This window comes from Cheilinus undulatus, linkage group 16 (genome assembly GCF_018320785.1).
Source record: "Cheilinus undulatus linkage group 16, ASM1832078v1, whole genome shotgun sequence".
Lineage (NCBI taxonomy): Eukaryota > Metazoa > Chordata > Actinopteri > Labriformes > Labridae > Cheilinus > Cheilinus undulatus.
The window spans coordinates 16631454-16652112 of record NC_054880.1 but is presented as its reverse complement, the minus strand read 5'-3'; the positions used below and the strand labels follow the sequence as shown (position 1 = coordinate 16652112).

Below are 20659 nucleotides of genomic sequence, written 5' to 3'. Positions count from 1 at the left end.
ACGGGCGTAAAGAGAGAATACAAAAACAATCCAATCTCTACTCCAGTTGTCTTTCAGCTGAAAATGTCAAAGAAAATATCACTAAAGGAAAGGAGCTCAAAGGAGAATAAGAAAACAGATAGGAGGGGGGAAAGTGACGTCAAGAAAAACGACAAAAAAGGATAGAAATATAAGAATATAAAGAGGGCAAGAAAAGATAAGAAGCTGGTGTTTGCATCCCCCAGATGATTTGTAATGTTAGAAGTGAGACGTATTAGCCCGCGGCCTTCTGCTGCTCTCCAGGAATGTGAGCTCTTGCAGCAGGAATCTGCCTGCAGCACTTCACCTCCTTTCTAAAGGACAGCAGCAGTGAGAGGAGAGGGGAGGACCACCAGTGTGTGTAAACCATATTAAAGCGCTGCTGGGATTCTCACATGCTTAAATCAACATTCATGAACTGAATTCTGGCCGTCGAGCAAAAGAGACAGAGAGGGGGACAGAGGGAGGAAAAAGCGGTGTTAAATGATGAGATTGGTGCCATTCTCTGCTTTCTTTTTGTTGATTAATCCAATGAAGAGAGCAAACTGAAAATGTTTGCACAATTTTAACCAATAGAAGTAAATCTTTAAAAACTGATTACAAATATTTCATTTCTTTTCACAATAAAAGCTCACCACTATTCTTGTACTGATACCAGGACTGGCCTCTTAGTTTACCTAGACTGTGATGTCTGCTAACACGTCAATACACCAACTCAATATCATAATCAATTCACTCTTAAATGTCAGGACAGCCTCCCTCCCTTCATACATGCACATAAAGTTGGACAGGATGTGGAGGAGGCAGAGTCTCAGGAAGAAAGACATGATGTAAAAAGGAAGAGAAAAGGATGATTGAAACACAAAGCAAAAGAGGCCAACACAATGACGACATTTTATACCTTTATACTGGTGCCACGTGTATTTGGATGGATTCACTATAACAACAAACAACTGGTTATTGGCTATTCTGATGAGCAAAAAAAGATAATTAGGTACACACAAATCAGTTCTGATGCATGATACAAATCTGGTGTTTTAAAGGCACTTTTAATACCTGTTTTCTCATCTAAATAGTCAGCTGGATTCTATATACCAGTTTACCAGTGTAAAATACTGAGACATGCACTGTCAAGACCACAAGCTTCCATCATCACCTACTGCACACAACTTATGTGACTGAAAATTTGCTTCCATTACTGAAGCTTTCATGGGATCTAGGGGAGAAAGCTAGTAGATGCACAAACTTCATGCGAGGGAATATGGTGCAGAAAAAGGCAGCACAGCTGTGTGTAAACTGCTGCTTTTCCTTTAGGAGACCAAAAAAAAAAAAAAAAAAAAAAAACAGACTCCAGCTTGTATACCAAGGCAACTTATATTCCCGATTGCACGTCATCACTGCTCACTTCCAGTGAATTTTCCTAATTTTTGTTTGCTACATTTACATACCCTTTCAAGCAGACCTTTTAGAGAAAATCTAATAGGAGGTTGACAGAAAAAAGAAAAATATTCTGGGTAAGTTTATGTGAAAAATTGGTCTATTATTCTCATACCAGCCGCTTTCCACTCAGCCGCGAAAAGCCCCAGTGCCTGCTGGAGGCCCCCGGCTGAGGAAGCAAACAGAACCACATCATCTGCAAACAGCAAAGAAGAAATTCTGAGGTCCCTGAACCGGAAACCCTCCTCCCCTTGACTGTGCCTTGAGATCCTGTCCATAAAAATCACAAACATAAATGGTGACAAGGTGCAGCCCTGGCGGAGGCTGACATGCACCTAGAATGCGTCCTATCTTTGTGCTGAGAAAAACACAACTCCTTTGGTTATACAGGGACTTGATGGCTTGCCAATGCAGCCCTGGATCCCCATATTCCTGCAGTATCCCCTAAATGACCCTCAAGGGACACGACTGTCAGTCGAGTCAACAAACATTACTATTTATGAGATTAAATGCAGGATTTAAAAGCAATGGCAGCAAGATGGTTTATAAGAGAGAAAATTCAACTACAGGGCAGGGGCTATTCAAATACTTGGATTGGATTTCTTTGCTTTTTTTTCTTACAGTGTGAGAGTTTTTAAAAAGCTTCTAATATTCTTAATGGAAAGCTATTTTTAGATTCACCTTTTTAAATTTTATTCCCTTCAGGATAATGCTACATAATTTAAAGGATTTACCCTTTTCTTTCATTCAGGGCAGCGTGGGGGCGTTGGATCATGCAGAATTTAGACCCTTATGTTTTAAAATAAAATACACAGAGAATAAAATTAAACAGTTAAGTGAATTATTAAAAACAAGATATCAAAGCCATTAAAAATTTAAGGGGAAAGAATTTTTAAAAGTTTGGCTCTGATATCATGAAGAGCATTTAAAAAAGATCAGACAGGAAAGAAAAAGATGAAGATAGAGCAAAACAGGAAAGCAAAAAATGTTAAAGGAGGAAAAAAGAGAATCTGTAAAGCAAGAAAGAGAGAAGAGAAGAAGGACTTGGTAGGAAAAAAAGACGAGAAGGATTTAAAACTTTCTTCCTCCGCAGGGTGGAGGAGCACAGCTTTGTTCGCCACGGTACCACAGATCCACCACAACCACAACAAACCACAGGCAGCCTGGCACACACAACCAAACACACATACACACAATACGAGCCTGCTAAGCCTGTTCTGCTGGCTTGTCACGGACATGCAGCTACACCCAGAGCCCCCCCCGCAGTGATTGACAGCCTGGGAGAAACCACTCAGAGCCACGGGGAGAGGTAAACCATAAACTCAGCCTACCGCCAGCTGACTGACACTGATGTGAAAACCACTTCCTGTGATTGGCAGCTGAAGTTTAGTCTATGAGGGGGCAGAGGATGAGTCTGATGTCTAAGAACACAGACGAGCCACCAGTGCCGGTTTCCTTCTCCTCAAAAACAACCTTAAAACTGAGAAGTGATCAGGGTTTATGGAGGAAAGATATTGCCCTTTGTCTCTGTTTGACCTCTGACTTCAACAAAGAAAGGTCAAAGAGAGGTCAAGATGAACACAGCTTCACACTTAAACAGCAGTGAGTCATCAGCGTAAAGCCTAATAAGGTTGTCATAATAACTGCCACTGAAAAATGTTCCTGGCTTGCTGAAGGATTTACTGACAAAAAAACAAACTCAACGTGTGAAACAAAAACTGACACCTATCACACTGTCAATCAGAAGAACAGAACAAAAATCAACATTTCTTAGAGCTGTCATGCTGAGAAAACCAAGGCCAACACAGAAAACATTTATCTGAAGCATTTCTTTTTATATTTTTAAAGCTCTAAGCCACATTTGAACCATTTTTCTATGGTGAGCCTGGACTGTATTATTTAAAATACATGAAAGCTCCTGTGAGGAGTTTTTACTTGACCATTTATTAGACCAAATTTAGTACTGATGACCCTAGTGAGCAACAAAAGCAAAGATGCACATCAGCATAGATATTGACTTTAATACTAAAGAGTTATTTTTATCCCTGGAATCACTGCCAGGGGGTAGGTGGCAGACGAGACAACTTCCAAAAAGTTATTGAAACAGCTTTTTCTTTAAATTAATTGCAAAGGTTCTCAGTGACTGATAAAAAAAGAAAAGCAGGATAAGCTTAGCCAGAAATTCCTCTTCCTCGGAGGAAGACAAAGGACAAGATCAGCTAAAAAAAAAAAAAAAAAAATACTACTTTGTCAACAGGGAGCACAAAAATTGAATAAAGCTAAAAGTTCCTCATGGGAGCTTTAAGGAATTCAGAGGTTTTATGCTCATTATCATTGTTGTACAGGGAAAAAGGACAAAAAGTATGTTTAAGCTTCGTTAAGTTAGAATTCGCTATTTTTTCTGTGTTTCAAAGACACAATCATATTTGAGTTTCTACAAGATTTGTAACAATTTCAAGTTGGGACATACTTTTGTCCACTGAGTGTTTCTTAAAATAAAAATAACTTAGGAATCTCTGTTGTACATGACTCTAAAGCCAATGTCAGACTAAACAGTTTGTTATCATGGTCATCATGTCAGATTAGGTAATCACTACACCATTAATTTTTGGAAAGTCATCAATCATTGCTGCTGATGTGATGATGTTTGAAGGAAGAGAATCTGGACTAGATACTGTATCTGTTTGTCTGTCTAAACACTATGGTAAATGATATGCTAGCTTGATGCTAATGCTTAAGGCAGCTACTAACTGAGTTGCTCAAGTACATGTATTTCCTGCTAGCATTTCTCTTCGTCCATCATAGTCGTCTCTTGACATCACATCATAGAGGCAGGCATGTTGTTGTCAGAGCTTCCCCTCTGTCTCATAGTTCCATCTCACATCACCAACTTCATCACTTTTCTTTTGCTTTGCCATTTGGTTTGTTTACATTTGTGACATGCAGCATGCTCTGTGCTCCTATTGGTCAATTTCAGGGGGCAGGACCAAAATGAAACATGCTAGACTTTTCGAGGCAGACAGGCTCTGAAACCCAAAGACTGCCGCAGTAATTGTGCTGAAAACATGTAGTCTGACCTCTGACCTCTTAAATAGAATATCTCCCTATTTTCCTTTTCATAAGCTACACTTTTATCTGAATCAATCAACACTTGAAAAAAAAGAGCATCCAATAAAAAAGGTCTTCTGCGACACCCTAAAAGCTTCCATTTAGATATAGATTTTGTAATAATGATTTCTAATGGCTGCAGGGTTGAGACGACCAGACATTATTAAACACATTAAGAGAAATCAAACCTGAGCCATAATTAAATCAATGCTGAAGATTGTTTCAGGGCATTGTATACTTTTAAAATGTTTAATGAACTCAACTGTAACTTAGTTCTCTAGAGAGATTTTGTCATTTCATCCATTTTATTAGGTGTTAAGCTGCAATGCAGAAAGAGAATAAACAGCATAAATAAATTAAAAATCATATTTTTGTCTCCTTATCTCTACTAACAATATGCATTAGCCTCATAGATACCCTTTCCTTCCAGTGTATATTATTCCCATTAGAGAGTTTTAATTAAAACCACACAAACTGTCCTTTAAATGGACCCAGTGCAGCACAAATCGAAACTCATTCACCTCCTACAAATGGAATAAAATGTTCTAGGATAAAGTAGTTTCATAGTTTGGGAATATGCATATAATGAGAAAGGTAATTAGAAATGATAGTGATCGCAATTTAAGGGTAACTTGGTGGATGTGTGCGTGCAGGCTCACCTTATTCTCTCCCTCAATGACGATGACGGGCACTGAGGTAGCAGGCCAGCGGTGTTTGGCGGGGAGAGGTTTGTCACAGTTCCACAGGACGATGATCTATGAGAGAGGAGAAAGATCTTATTACTGACAACAAATAGATGCACCGCATCCCAATTTTCTCAAAACAAAACCAAACGTCAACCCCCTAAACATGTGATATTTAGGCGACCTGCAGGAAAATGTCACCTTATTACAGGCTGATTGGGCGTTAGGAGCCAGAAGGGCAGCTGGTGTGATAACATATTTCCAATTATAGACTCGGAATGATGTCTGAGTTGGGACATGAACAAATCACATCATTAGAGTGTTTCTAACCCCATAGTTTAACATCATTTATGAGACTGCATGATGTCAGGTGATGTTTTACATGAAGGATTCGTGTTTTCCAGCACCAGTAACATCTTGTTTCATGACTCGCGCTGCAGGTCAGCCAGCATTGAAGCATAACATGAAGCCAACCTCCCCCATTCACAGCACCTCCACTGCAGACCCCATTAATGTTTGATGAGGAACATACACATATAGATAGACACGACATGACTCCTGTCTGCCCTTACATACACATTTACACACCAACACACTACACATTCATATACCATTTCTATCCCTCAGTCAGTTCTTCTAATGGAAAATGACTAAAACAGCTTTCCTAAAACAGTAAATGTTCAATCAGACCCAAGCAGCTGTGGCTGGACACAGCAGGAGCATTAAGCTTTAACCAGAGTGAAGGTATGTATGAACCAAACAAACCATTGTTATCCTCTTTCCCCAACCCTCCCTCAATGTTCTGAGGGCCACCATTAGTAGGACTGATCTCTACATGGGGTATTTAGCCCAGAGTTAATTCTGTTCTTATTTCCTTTATGGATTTAAGTTCAAGGAAAGTCTGTTGTTTCTCCTTTAATTGCACTCTTGTGCCACAACATACGTCCTTGAGTGGGTATAGCAGTGTCTCTTCCCTGACATGGAGGCAGGACCAAAGGCTGTGGTGGTTAATGAGACATGTTTGAGCCTGGGTGACTAACAAAAAGCAGAGGGAAGTGCTGTCCTGTGGTGTGAACATAGAGCTGAAAACAACAACAACAAATTTAGACTTCCCTTTTTTTTGAGTAATTACTAAATAAATGTCCTTGCGTAGTCATTTCCAAGTTCTGGTCATGAGTAACGTCTTTCTTTTTGCCTGCTAAATAACTGAAAGTTTGTGAGTTTAACTATTTACTTTTTTGACCCTATTCACAATGCAAGCACTGCCTTAGAGACGTCTTTTTAAAAGAAGTCAGGTGTAAATATTAAATAGAGTGCATGATTGAAACACTTTTGAAAGCAACTCCTCAGGGTAACATTAGCATACTTAGCTAGCTAACAGTTAACAGATTAACGCAGCTAGTGAGGGCTGGCAATTCAGGTGACTATTGACAGTTATCAGCGAGAAATAAGAAAGGATTATTTCTCTGTTTTATATTGACTTAAGGCCTATTCTTCAATCAGAAACACTCTCGTCATTTATTTAACCAATCTATTGCAAAATGGAGATACAGTTTTACTCGGCGGAAAGGGCTCTGCTCTAAAGAGGCTCCCTGGGTGAGTCAAAGAGCATAGAAACCCTAACATGGATAGAGACATTTATGACAGTGTGTACTGAAATAAATAAAATTAGTTTAAAGCAATGAATCCACAGAAGCATGAATCTGAATATGAGGGTGTAACAAGCTTTATGCTATAAAGGAGGAGGCTAGGGTGGAGGAGGTTAAACTTTTCCAGCAGCAACAATGCATGCAGGGATTAGTGAAAAGTAAGTCATATTTAAATACACTGCTGTGTTAAGAGAAAGAGATGTGATTGGCTGTGGAAGCTGGGAGGCAATAATTGGAATCAGCTGGCTGTCAGCTGATCACTGCTGGGCGTATGACTACTGTGTCCTGCGTGAACTAATGCTAGGCTTCATTTTTGCTAGTAACTAAAGCCCAAAACACATAAGCGATGCTCCTTCACATTGTATCATACGACGCACCTCAATTGCTGCCCCTGGCACACACCGCCAGCAACGCCTCAACGGTCAAACTCCCCACCAGCCTCTGCTGGGCCAGGTGCTTGATAGCACATACGAGACCTCACTTGGGGTTTGCCTCACTGGGTGAGGGGAAAATAATGGGAGCAGTGGTATTTCAGCAGAGGCCTGACACTTATTCTACACCTGGCACAAAAAATGGTGCTACATTTCTTTTTCTGTGCTTTCAAAAAGAGCTGCTACTCAACAGCCGAGATGGACAAAACAGCTGTTTTATCAGAATACAAAGTGCAACGATGCGGCATATCCACATATATATGGACCCTTCCTGTGTGGGTTTGTTAAAGAGAATAATGGGGGCGATTGAACGTCGTACAGCACCGATGTGTTTTGGGCTTTAGAAGACAAGCGTTGTACACATATGGAGTTCAGGAGTGGAAATATTGACCAGCCTGGCACCAGTAACTTGTAAATCATCAGTCAACCATCAAAGAGAAGCAAACTCAACACATTTTCCAATCTCATCCAAAAACATGGTGGTGTCCCAAGGCAATCCTACATCACAATGAAGTTAAGACTTGTTCAAAAGGACAGTCTATTTTTGTACTAGAGCTCCTTTTGGGCTCAAACAAATGATGTGAAGGATGTGGCTGTGGGTTGTAAATCAAAAAGAAACTTCCCCACACAACATGGCCTCTCATTTTCAAAGTTGAGAACTTTACAAATTGCTGTTAAAAATGTATTTTCAAAGATTTATGAGTTTTCTGCTTTCTGAGCTTTGCCTGGAGCTGTGGCACCACCATCTGCCATGCTGTCACTTCCAGTCCCTCTGTTCTATTGTGCACAGCGTTATGGGACTTTCAATCCACCAAAGCCATATTAGAAAATAGAACAATTTCTGTAAGTGCGCTGGAATTTATCAAAAAACTTCAGGAAAAAAGACATACATATAAAAGTAAAGGGAACAGTTTCTTATTAAAGTTTTTACTATAGTTTACTGAGTCCTCAAAAAAGTTTCTTATGATAAATACATAAGAAACGAGTCAAAACGGAAAAAAAAAACATCCAGTAAAATATTTCCTGGAGATAGTTTCCCTAAACTAGTGGGGGATGTAAAATTGATTATTGACACAGAGAAATATGATCACATCCTCATTGTTGACCAGTGTTGAGTTGCCATGTGTCAGCTAACATCTGCCCTTCTGAAATGTCCTTGAACATGCCAGTAAATGAATCCAGCCCAGCATCGCTGTGCAGAGCCGTACCTGACACTGGGCTCAGCACAAGAATTTCCCTGCAGGGATCAATAAAGCTTCACATTATTTTGACATTAACTATGTCACACGCAGCAGCAGCTCCCCTCGGGGACTCTGCACCCTGACTGGACCTGCCAAATCATGAGCTGGGAGCCATTTGGGTGAATATCTGTGTTAAGGTGTTGCTTTGTGGCCACAGCAGCTGTGTGCTGGAAGAGGGAAAAGAAGAAAAAGGATGATGCGCAGCTGTTTGATGAATGGCAAAATTATCTCATCATTAGAAGCCAAAGCAGATAAAAACAAAACATGCATTATTTGTGAGGCGGAATCTGGGCGGGAAAGTGACATTGTGAGATAACAACAGGTACGCACAAACACATAGCTTGGAGAGGCGTTAATCCACCCTTACGGTGCTCTATTCCTGTTTGATTAGAAAGACAGATGGTGTCTCTGTCAGCTCACCAGCCCTCTCAGGGTACTGCAGCATTGTGGATGTATTCCTGCATGTGTGTGTGTTTATGTGTGTGCATCGCTGGAGGAAAAGTGGTGAAGAAAGTGTCGGTAAATCTGTATCAGGAGTGGAAGAAACCTTCCCACAAAATGCACATGCACAAGCAAGAACGAGCACAGCGGGGGGCCACTGTGTCAGAATGCAAGAAGCTTTCTCCGGCCCAATTTAGCCTCCTCCACCCTCCGTGTTCTTTCATTCTCTCCCTTTCATTCATTTATTTATATCCCTTTCCTCATCCGCTTGCAGCCCAGCAGCACCCCCCTCTCCTCTCTGTTCCTTTCTATACGCTGAGAGTGGAAGAGGAAAAAAAGACCCCGACTGTGTACCTGGCTCTCCATTCTGCATGCACAGCCTGCAGAACGCAAACACAAAGGCACCTCCATAAAAATGAAGAAGAAGGCAGAGTTTACTCTTTCAACCTGCTATTATGGAAGGAGGTTTATGTGAATGTTGGCTGAAAGTGTGAAGGAAAAAGGAAGTGTGGTTTTGGTTTTACCATAAAGAGGTACCGCTGGATATCAAACCTGAACAATTTTTCTGCACCGGCAAAAATATGTGCAGCACAAAACCATCAAAAATGAACATGTGGTTTCATTCAAGGCCTAGATCAGAAGAACAAATTATAATTATGCTAAATGATAAAAAATAATCTCCTCTTGAAGGCCCGTCTCTCTCTTCTTTTCCTGCTTTTAACAGTATCAAAGGGACTTTGAGTTCAAGTTAGAGGTTGCAGGGTTTTAATGGAATAACAGTGGTGCTCATGGGCAGACTGGGATAATTACTCAGGCCAGGAGTTCGGCTCCATCCCAGGCAACCTGGGCACATGAACTAAATCATCATGATTTCACTTTTTTATCAGTTAAATTGAAAATTGTAGTGGAGAATCAATCATTTACTCTAACTGCAAATTTCACTGCAGTAATAAAATCTGTCAAAATACTTGCAACACTGGGTTTTGACCATATCATGCTGTTCTAAAATGATAGTTCCCAAGCTTTTTTACTTGGAGCCTCCCCCCACCTTGTATCTAAGCAAAGCTGAGGCTCACATTAATATCCATGCATTTATAACTATAATTTCCTGTATTATGAGCATTTTTTTTTTTTTTACGATGGATGGAATGAAATTAATTGTACTATTTTCCTCATATCATATTATGTGTTTATAAGTATATTCCTAAAGTACGACACAGTCTACAATTTTAGCTTTCTAACCCCCACATTAGGAAAATGCTAATGTATTTCATCATCACTTTTGGTTCTTTATGGACCTCTCCTCTTATTCACAGCCCTCAGAAAAAAAAACATTCTTCTCCAGGATCACTCAGCTGTGCAGCGCTAGGTTTGGACTAAACCATCTGGACGTTTTTGAGGGGAGGAGCAGGGGCCCCCAAGAGTTTATTTTACTTTATTAGATTCAAATTTCAGTCTGTTGACCAATTTATTTAATGCCTTTGATTCAATAATGATGATAAGAAAAAAATAAAACAAATAAAAACACACTTTTCATTACAGGCTTCTCAAGGGCACCACCCTACTCAGGGCCTGGGTAATCAGTGCCCCTTTTCCCCCCTGTACCACGCCCTTGACTCTCCATGATCCACACATGCAAAAAAGACATCCATTGCTTCCACAAATCAACAGAGAAAAATAAAATCACCACAGATTTGACAAAGTGCCCACCCAAAGGGGCAAACTTTCCATTCACAGGGCACCTCAGAGGACAATTTTGTCGACGTAGAGACAACCAAAAGGGGCACGTTGTCAAATTTGTCTATCAGAGGGAACCGAAAAGGGCACTTTGTCAAATTTTCTATTTTAAAGGCATCAACCAGGGTACTTTTGTCCATTTAGAGGGCACCAAAAAGGGCACTTTGTCAAATTTGTTTATTTGAGTGCACTAAAAGGGATACTTTGTCAAAATTTGTCCAACTGAAGGGCACCAAAAAGGGCACTTTGTCAAATTTGTCCTCTTAGAGGGAACCAAAAAGGGCACTTTGTCAAATTTTCTATTTTAAAGGCATCAACCAGGGCACTTTTGTGGGCACTTTGTCAAATATGTCCGCTAAGAGGGCATCAAAAAGGGCACTTTGTCAATTTTTGTCCACGTAGAGGGAACTAAAGGAGCACTTTGTCAAATTTTCTATTTAAAAGGCATCAGTGAGGGCACTTTTGTCCATTTAAAGGGTACTAAAGGGGGCACCATGTCAAATTTATCATATAATGGCCACCAAAGGAAACATGTTGTCAAATTTTCCATTTAAAATACACCAAAGAGGGCACTTTAATAGTTTGAGTTCATTTGGAGGGCACTCACTGGCTCTTACTGGTGCCGGAGTCACCAATAAACCTAATGAGCATGTCTTTGGACCGTGGGAGATTGCTAGAGTACCTGAACAGTACCAGAGAAAACATGCAAACTCGCACAGAAAGGCCCTGTAAAACCTGAAACCTTCTTGCTGTGAGGCGACGGTGCTTCACCACCATGCAGGCCTAGACAACAACACACTCCTCCTTCTTAAAATACATAGAAGAGTGTGTTTGCATCAGACATTGAACTAAGAATCCAGACTGGCACTAGCACTAAATTCTCTGACTTAAACCCAGCCCTAACACAGGGATGGACATGTTGACCTCTAACATGTCAGCATGTACACAAATACAGGAACAGACATGAGGAACCACAGACAAACAACACACAAAAATAGGAAATACACTCATGTAGAATCATCCCACCTACGCACACACACCCTTATATTGTTTATTCAACTGCCAAACAATTATAGTCATACGCTTAACACACAATCACACATTGCACACCAAAGGAAGCGCATCCCTCCTACACATCCTCGCTTACTCACACACTCTGCTGGCCAAACAAGCAACACACAGACACACACAAAAACCAGCCATCAGGGAGCAAATTCCATTTCATTTCCCGAGTTGGTAAGGAGCGAGCGGGGGAATCAATACATGCTGTCTCCAGCTGTGCTGAAGGGGGTTTGGCTGCCATGGAGACAGATGTAGCTCGGCTACAAACGGCTGCTCTAATTCAATCCATCGGAGCTAACACACAACCATAAACACACACAAACACAGATGCAGGATGAGCGCTGTTGTTCAGGTTGGAGAATGCGATCTCAAAGAATGAGCTACATAACACAGTGGAGTCACAAGGTCAAGATAAAGGGAGGAGTGTGGGTAATTCTGCAGTGAAGATGCATACATGAATGTATGACTTACCTGTGCACAGTACTGAGACTTTGCCACAGCTACCAGCAGCTTGAGGATGGGTTGGGATTGGGACACGAGAGGGGAGACGGCGTGGATGACGGCTGTGAACTTTGAGTACGGTTTAATACCTGGAAGACAACAGAAAAGATTATCATGAAAATATGTCATTTATGAAAGCAGATGAACAGTTTTAGAGCCAATAAACACTGGGACATGTGTAAGCAAACTGTCAGCCATCTCTTTGAAGAGGAAAAAAAAAAAAAGCTGCAGGAGAACTGAACGCTCTCCATCCAAAACACTTCTCAACTATTTTGAGTAAAAGATGCGACATGAAATGAGTCTGTCAGCATTAAAAAAAAAAAATGGATGATTTAATTGTCAAGGAAGTACGTTTTCCAAGCTGGTCTTAAAATATTCAACAACGTTAATGTGTTTTGAAAATGCCAAATCTCTTGATCACTGAATATTTCATTTCAGAAACTCTTCAGCTGTATCTGAGGCCGACAAACACACAGAAGTGCTGATGTGACTTTAAATTCACTCTGACTTGATGTTGGAACGGAGTAATCGAGGCTGAAAATGAGCAGGAAATAAGATATTGAGGAAGACGGATCATAGAGGACGTCCTACTTTTTCCTAATTTAAATCTAATCAGACCCAAACCAACAAAGCATAGCGCAGAGGAGATAGCTTTAGAGGACTCTCCTTTCCGCCACCCAGCAACTTTTATGACAACACGCAGGCTTAAAACTCGCTAAACTATCCTTGTGATGTGTAATGAGAAAGTTAAGAGTGTGCAGAGTTTTTAAAACACCTGGGATGTAAATTTGTAACAAGCTCATAAACAGGGTTTCATGAAACACTGAACAAAACCTGCAGCAGAATGAGTGTCGTGCAGCGTTTTAAATTTTGGATGTGCGGGCTGTTCTCTGCCTTTAGCACTCCAGTCTCTGTGGCTTTTTATCACTGCCTGTATCAGCACATTACACCAGCTAATCAGCTGAATGTTTACAGCAACACAAGAAGCTTGTTTAGGATTTGTTTAGGTGTTTGAGGACATATAATATTCCCAATGAGTCTGAGATGCACTTTTTGGTAAAAAGAATATGAAGATGTCAACAAAGTCTTGTGCATTTTCACAGTTAAGGAGACTTTGTTTCTAATCTGCATGGAAAACGGTCCCTTTATGCCCACATAAGATCATAAGTCTGTTGTGCGGTGTGCAACACAGAAGGCTCACAATATGCGCAGTATAGAAGCAAGACTACAGTGTCGATATTACAATAAAACAAATAAAAATAATCACACACAGGAGTTCAAGTATAAGAAAACCTTAGTTCTTAAGTGGCTGTAGTGCTGCTTAAAATGACCCAGACAGTCTGACTGCAGACTGCAGCTCTCAGACTCTTGAAGACCACTACTGTGAGATGTGTGCATATGCCAGGACAGAAAAAACACTGTAAAGCTTTCAAAATAAAAATAGTTTTAACTTCTGCTTAGCGTTAGGGCAATGGTTAAGGTAAGGGTAAAGATATCAAAAGTTAAAAGTCATAAACGTGACCTGCAAAACCTTATTACAAAACATTCAATAAAGATGACGAAACAGCCTGCTTATCAGAAAAAAACTCACATTCTAACAAATTTAACTACGGCTAAAGGTAACAAATCTCTGTTAACTACATAAGCACTGTGGATAACACAGCTGAAGACTGTACACCCTTAACATATTTGCCAATCTCATGAACTCATATTTTATCATTGTAAAATAGCTATGCAGCTAATGTAGCTAAAGCTAAAACTAATGAAGCAACATTAGCTAGTTTATAATACATTTGCTAAAACTAATGTAGTTACATTAGTTATGTTAGCATTTGCTGCATTTACTAAAGCTTATGTTGCTAAAGCTAACGTATTGGCTTCTACAGTAATGTTAACTATGTAGCTAGTGTAGATATGTCAGCTTGAGCAAAAGTTAAAGTGAGCCACATTTAATCAGATGATATCAGTTAGCACTACCATCTAAAATGACACGCATCTGTAATATGAAACAGGATGCAATACAGATGTAGGGAAACAGAGTTAATAAAACAGGAGTCTCATGCGTTTCAGCTGCTCCACAGGTAGAGGTCGGCACTCAGAAAAGAACCAGAGACATTTAAAAGATGATTCAATGGACTCCTTCTCACAGAGAGGAAACTAAAGCACACAAGTCTTTTTTGATATTTGATAAGATGCAATGTATTTGCATTAAAACATTGGTCCTTTGCAGCTTATTAAAATGCTAACAGACGTGCTCCCTGAAAAACGGTTTTATCTGAGACAATAGCTATATATTCTCAAAAATATTTCAGAACAAATATGAATTGAAGAAAACCAACATTCTTAAAACTGATGCTGTAAAATGATAAAACGTCATTTAAACACATTTACATCTATGTGTTGTAAGGCTGGTTTTTCTTTCTTTTTTTGTTTTTAAATCATTTGAAGTAAGCATTTACTGAAAAAAATCTAAAAACGGCTAAATTGGTATTCCTAATTTAACATTTAGCGTGACTGAAATGAAAGTTGACATGTTAAATCATGTATTCACCATGGTATCTGGTAATATTAAGGCGCTACATTCATACAAATTGAGGAAAAATGTCACTTACATTTCATGTTATTTTTTCTTTCTCAATCTAGCATATTCCAGTGTCTATAAGTACAAAATGTATAATTTTACCATCATCATTACATAAATGGGTGCAAGAGCTTTCTGGAGTGTTTCTTAGATTTATTTTTCTAAGTGAAAAAAATCACAGATAAGAAAACATTTGTTTATGTCAGAATCTAAAAACTGTGTCAATGGATTTGAAGACCACAGTTCTTCTTATGAACAGTTGCTGAATGACACAGAGTGCATATTGAGTATCTTCAGATATTTAAACCAAGAATCCAAAGTTTTTTTGTCCATTAATTTAAAAGAAGTTAGGATCAGAAACAGCTTCCCCTTAACAATGTTTCATTGTTGCATTTGAATAATTGCTGGAGGAAATAAAAGCATACTCAGGAGAAATGAATAAACTCCTACAACAAAATATTTAAAAAGGCTAACTCTGTGGCAGAGATATTATTTTTCTTTTTTTAGCCCCTTTAACTGAGACCTTTGGATTTATCTCAAGACCTGTCGACGGGCGCCCAACCCACAGGCTCTGGACCAATGTGTGCTTCCAGCGTTGTGGTCAGTCAGGATGGATTGCTTTCCTGTTACAACATGACAGCTATCCTGCGCACATAACCAAGGTCCATCAAGAAAACTGTCCTCAGCCTATCAAGGTAACTGCTTCTCAGTTTGATTTGGTTTCTAAAGAATGGAAGAAACTGACCCACCCATGCATAACCACGACCTCAATCCTGCCTCAACTCCACCCAACCCACCGGTGATGACAGCCAGGCCTCATCACCCAGCTGTGGTGGCCTCGCCTGGACATTTTTGTTTGATTTTAACCAAAATTTACTGCCAAAATTCCAAAAAATTCACAGATAACTGAATAGCTGCATTCTTGTGCTGAGGGTTTGCAAACTCAGTCTCAGTACATCCCTGGCCTTAGCTCTATCCCTGTGTGTGAGGGCAGGATTGTCCTGATTCTGGATGGAATTGGACATTTTCAGAAGAATCTCACCAGAATGCCTCAGGAAGCGTCAGCAACATGGCAGCTCAAATTCCAAAAGTGCCAGAATGTTGGCAGTGATTTCTCAATTTAGAGTTTAAATGCATCAAAGTCCATTTTCTTCAAACAAAGCGATCATAGTGGAAATTTCTGGTAACATCTTCACATCTGTTTATGCAGATTTTGTCAAAGATTATGCACAGCTTATCAGGAACTTAAAGGGTTGTTCCATATTATAAGGGGGAGATTTTACCACTGCATTTGAGCTGGGCCAGCATGGTGCCAATTTAAGAATGAAATGTTTGCTCACTATTATATTTTTATCTGTAATACAATATTTTGTACTTGGATTGGGGTCATGATTTTTCTTTTTTTTTTAAGCAAGCAAAGGTGCAGTAAATGTTGCTTTCAAGAACAAAAGAAAAACAATGTGACTGAAATTAATTATGATGCATCATTATGACCAATGAAAGCAAAGCATTATTTTGTGCGGACCATTACTGAAAAAACTGGCTCTTTTATAAGTTCATTTTCTAAAGTCACAACTACTTTCAGTGTTTATTGTAAAAAGCATTTTCAAAAGTTTTACTATCAAATATTTACTATGAGTAACTGCTAACAACAAGCAGGACAGGAATTTTGAGAACACAATCAACACATGTCATGATTTAGGATGGGCCCCTTGTCCAAATACAGAAATGTGGTGCCGTGTCTTTGACCAGGAATTAGTTTTGACCAAAAATGTCCCTGTTATTAAATTTAAAAAAATGAAAATTACTGACAATTTCAAAGTAAACTCAAAATTTCTAGCAAATAGCTTTAACTTCAATGGACCAGATCTATTGATCTCAGATGTACAGTGCTTAACAAATTTATTAGACCACCCTAACTCTAACCAAAGTAAGGTTTATGCCACAGCTGCCCTAAATTAACAACATTGGTAATTACCAAAATCATTTGTTATGTTTCTGCAACGGTTAATACACCAATATGTGGAAGCTCTTTAACCCAAATGATATTTTTAATGCTAAAATATAATTATTATTGTTATCCATGAATTTTCAAATTCATTGATTGAAAACTGAAAAATAGCAAAGCACATTAATATTTCTTGACTAATATGTCAAATTATAGTTATGTACTTGCATTCCTGAACAGAAAAATGAGTTTTAGTGGTTGAATGTTATGCTTGATTCATTTCTGACTTCTCAGAGAAGCCCAGTGAGCTGGCTCAAATTCGGGTGAATTCAGTTTGAAATTCCTCATTCCTGTTCAAAATGGTAAAACGTGGAGAGCTCAGTGAAAATGAAAGAGTCCGCATTGAAGCACTTCATGATGCTGGATGGTCTCTGAGACAAATATGACAGGTGGTCTAATAAATTTGTTAAGCACTGTACATGCATGGTCTTAGGATGTTAAATAACCAGTAAAAACAGTTTTATACATATACATTATGTCCAAATCTAACGTTTAATAATACATCTGTGCTGGCCAATATCAGACCTGCTTGCAAACATAACTCTAGTCTAGATATATCATATGGGTTAATGCTGTACGGCACGGTGCTTACCCACCTTGGCAGTTACAGTAAGTTATTATATAACAGTTAACAGTGGTGATAAATGTTTTACTAGTATGGATTTAAAGTTTAATAAAGATCTGTTTTACATTCTGATTTATTTATAAGGACTTCTCATTAACACAATGTTTACTGTTACATCTGCAAAGTGTAGTGTTGTCTTGATTTACTTGTGATAGTTCTAATCATTAAGCCGTATTATTTCACTACGGCATACTAGGATAAGCATTTAAAATCAAGTTTTGATTGTTATGGAGACCTTTATATGTAATCAACCTTGAAGAATCCTCTTTCTTGTGTCTTCTTTTGCCTCCTGGATAACAACAAGAAGTGTAATTTTGAAGAAACTTGAAAAGTCCTCATAACCAATCAGTAAATTCCACCTAATTTCCCCAAAGCCGATCTTTTTGCTTTAATTGCGTCCACTTGAGACAAAGAAATCAGCCTTGCCGTGCTGTAATTGTTCTCTGTCACCTCGCTCATCTATTTTAATATCTTTCCGTCAATTGAATTTGTGCTTTTGTAGGGAGTCTGTGTGCATCTGTGGCAGCCTGGATGAAGATGGAGTGAGGGAGTGAGGGATGGCGAGGCGCTTGGGTCACAGGAACGTGGCGGAGGAAAACTCGGTGCAGGTGAACCGTGGCGAGAGGAATTGGCCTGGTCGTGGCGGTGGCAGCAGCAGTAGTAACGTAGCAGTGCTGACTCCCAAAAAAGAGTGATGGACGGACCATTGTGTCAGCAGGACTAATACAAACATCCGTCAAAGGCCCATTTCTCCACTCCACTCGCTACAAGACATTCAAGGAGGGCAGCAGATTGAGCTGGAGGCCATATTTCTGCTTTAAATGTACCGCTGTAGCCTGACAAAAACCTCTGGAAAGTCTTTTTCTGTCCAGAAGATTTGACAACACATTTGTGTGTGAGCGTTTGAAGCTCAAGGAATCTTAAGAGAAATTTTTCTGACCCTTCTTTATGGGTCAGTTCGCTGTCACAAAGGTGTGAGGAAGTGTTACGTAACGACACTTTGCACAAGTAGCAATGTGTCTATGTTTAGGTGTTTGTGTGTTACTGACCCAGCGTGGCGTAGTAGAAGGGGAAGTCTCCAAGGTATCCAGAGTACTGCGGCAGAGTGAAGAGTCCCCCAGGGTGACTGTTCCACATCAGGCTGCTCCTGGAGCCATGCTCCAACACCCGGTCCTGGATGATCTGAGCACACAGACGAGAGAAGCACGATAAAAAGAGTGCAAACAAAACACCAAGAGTCTATCATCACATTTTTGCTTTATTGTATAAAACATTTCTTCTGTTTCCCAACTTCCCAAATAAATATTCTCTTTCAGTTCTTTTATTTGTAAAAGTCAACGGCTTGAGAAAAAAAGGATGCTTTTTTTTTTCAAACCATGAATAATGCAGATTAAACACATGTCTATAAATGTTTAAACACCAGACTGCTCATTTTTTTTAATCTTAAGCAGAGTTCTGAAAGTTTGTAAACCAGTTATCATTTACCACAAGTAAAATACAAAATTAGAAAGTATTATTTGGACACTGCTCTTTACCAGGCCTGCCCACAGAAATGGCTGGACCCTCTATAAGCTGAGTGAAACAGCCTGCACAGGCGTGACTTATGAATATCAGTGCATGTACAGTAGTGCGCAGAGCTTTCAGGCATGTTTGGGCCAAAAATTAAGGGCGAAGTAAGGCTTGGATTTGGCAAGTAAGCCAGCCTGAGGGACACATTAGGTGGGAAGAAGGATTAACACAAGCCCTGTGGTATTCTGGATGTCCTTACATATTACCAGGGGCATGGGAAAAGAATCTGTTGAAAATTGCAAAGTCCACACCTTTAGGGCAGAGTAAGAGGTGGATGTTGCTAGTAAGTGTGGCCTATGGTACTGTTGGGACAGGCAGTAGGGTTGCCACTACTAGCCCCTGGTCGGGAGCTGTAGATGTCCCATGGGTCTGAAAACCTCTGGCAGTCTCTGGGTGTACTACCAGGAGTGAAAAAGCCTAGGCAGAAGCAGCGCCGTCAAGCTTGACCTTGGCTGCCGAGTGACACGTGTCAACATGTGTTGACCTTGACAGCATATCAGACCCTTAGCGCCCCACATGCCTAAAACATATGCACATGACGGTAAGTAGAATCAATAGCATTGGTGCTGGCCTCCTGGCTAAGTTACACCTTCTTCTGGTGCTGTAAGGTATCCTAACAAGTTATTTTTGGGTGCAAACATCCCCTTGAAAGTTGCCTCAGTTCTGTCTTTCTTTCTGACTTTTCCACAGGCCATGGCTTAGTTATACATCTGACATCACAACCCAAATGGTTTTGTTCAGTGTTAACCATAACCAAAAAGGAAAGGAAAAAAAAAAGAATGATTCAATTCCAAGCAAAATGGGTTTTACATTTTTGAAACAGGCTACAAAAAAGGCTAAATAAAATGTTTGTGTTGCTTTGATGAAAATTGCTAGTATTTGGGTTCAAAGTAAAATACAGCTGTTGGAGCTTAATTCAATGGGACATGTTTTTGCTAGCGCCCTCTTGCTGCTGTGCCCTAGAAAGCTCACCCCTTTCCCCCCCTAATGAGCAGCCTTGGTATTCACTGTAGAAGTGAAACCTTGTATTCAAACACAGGCCTATTAATAGTAAAACCAGAGAGAAAAAACACCACACATTGGCAGTGGTCATATAATTTGTCCTGTAGCAGTTTTAACCACGTTTTCATCAAATGATCTTTGGGTTATGTAAATCATATACGAAAGATGTGCTAAATGTGATGCTGATGACCAACATTATCAACTATTAGTAGGTTATATAACTGTTTCTTTGTTAATTGTAGCTCTATCACTGCTACTACTGTCTACTTAGAGATAATTCATCTCTCTTAGTACATCTGTCCCTAAAGGTTGACCTCTCATGTTGCTCTTCTGGAGGTTTCTCCTTTTAGTCAGTGAGCACTTTTTTCTTTCTAAAGCATAGTCTCATAGAATGATTTGATTTGCATACTTATGTCCAGATATAAAGGCCAATATAACTACAGTAACTTTACAGCAGGATGTGCGTTACTGATTTAATTCTGTTTTTACATAAAGATGACTTAAGAGGAAAAAAAGGATGGTCAAAATCTAAGCAGGGTAGGCTGAAATTTCAAGACGTTTGTGCT

At 39.6% G+C, this 20659-nt stretch overlaps 1 protein-coding gene across 1 annotated transcript in view; it reads right to left on the bottom strand.

Moving 5' to 3' along the window:
• Positions 1–20659, bottom strand: part of ext1b (exostosin glycosyltransferase 1b) — a 185175-nt gene that overhangs the window by 18016 nt on the left and 146500 nt on the right. The window contains exons 5-7 of the mRNA XM_041808251.1: positions 18572–18704; positions 12279–12397; positions 5223–5318 (exon numbers count right to left, since the gene is read on the bottom strand). Coding sequence (XP_041664185.1) covers positions 5223–5318; positions 12279–12397; positions 18572–18704 — 348 coding nt within the window. The remainder of the gene's footprint in view (positions 1–5222; positions 5319–12278; positions 12398–18571; positions 18705–20659) is intronic.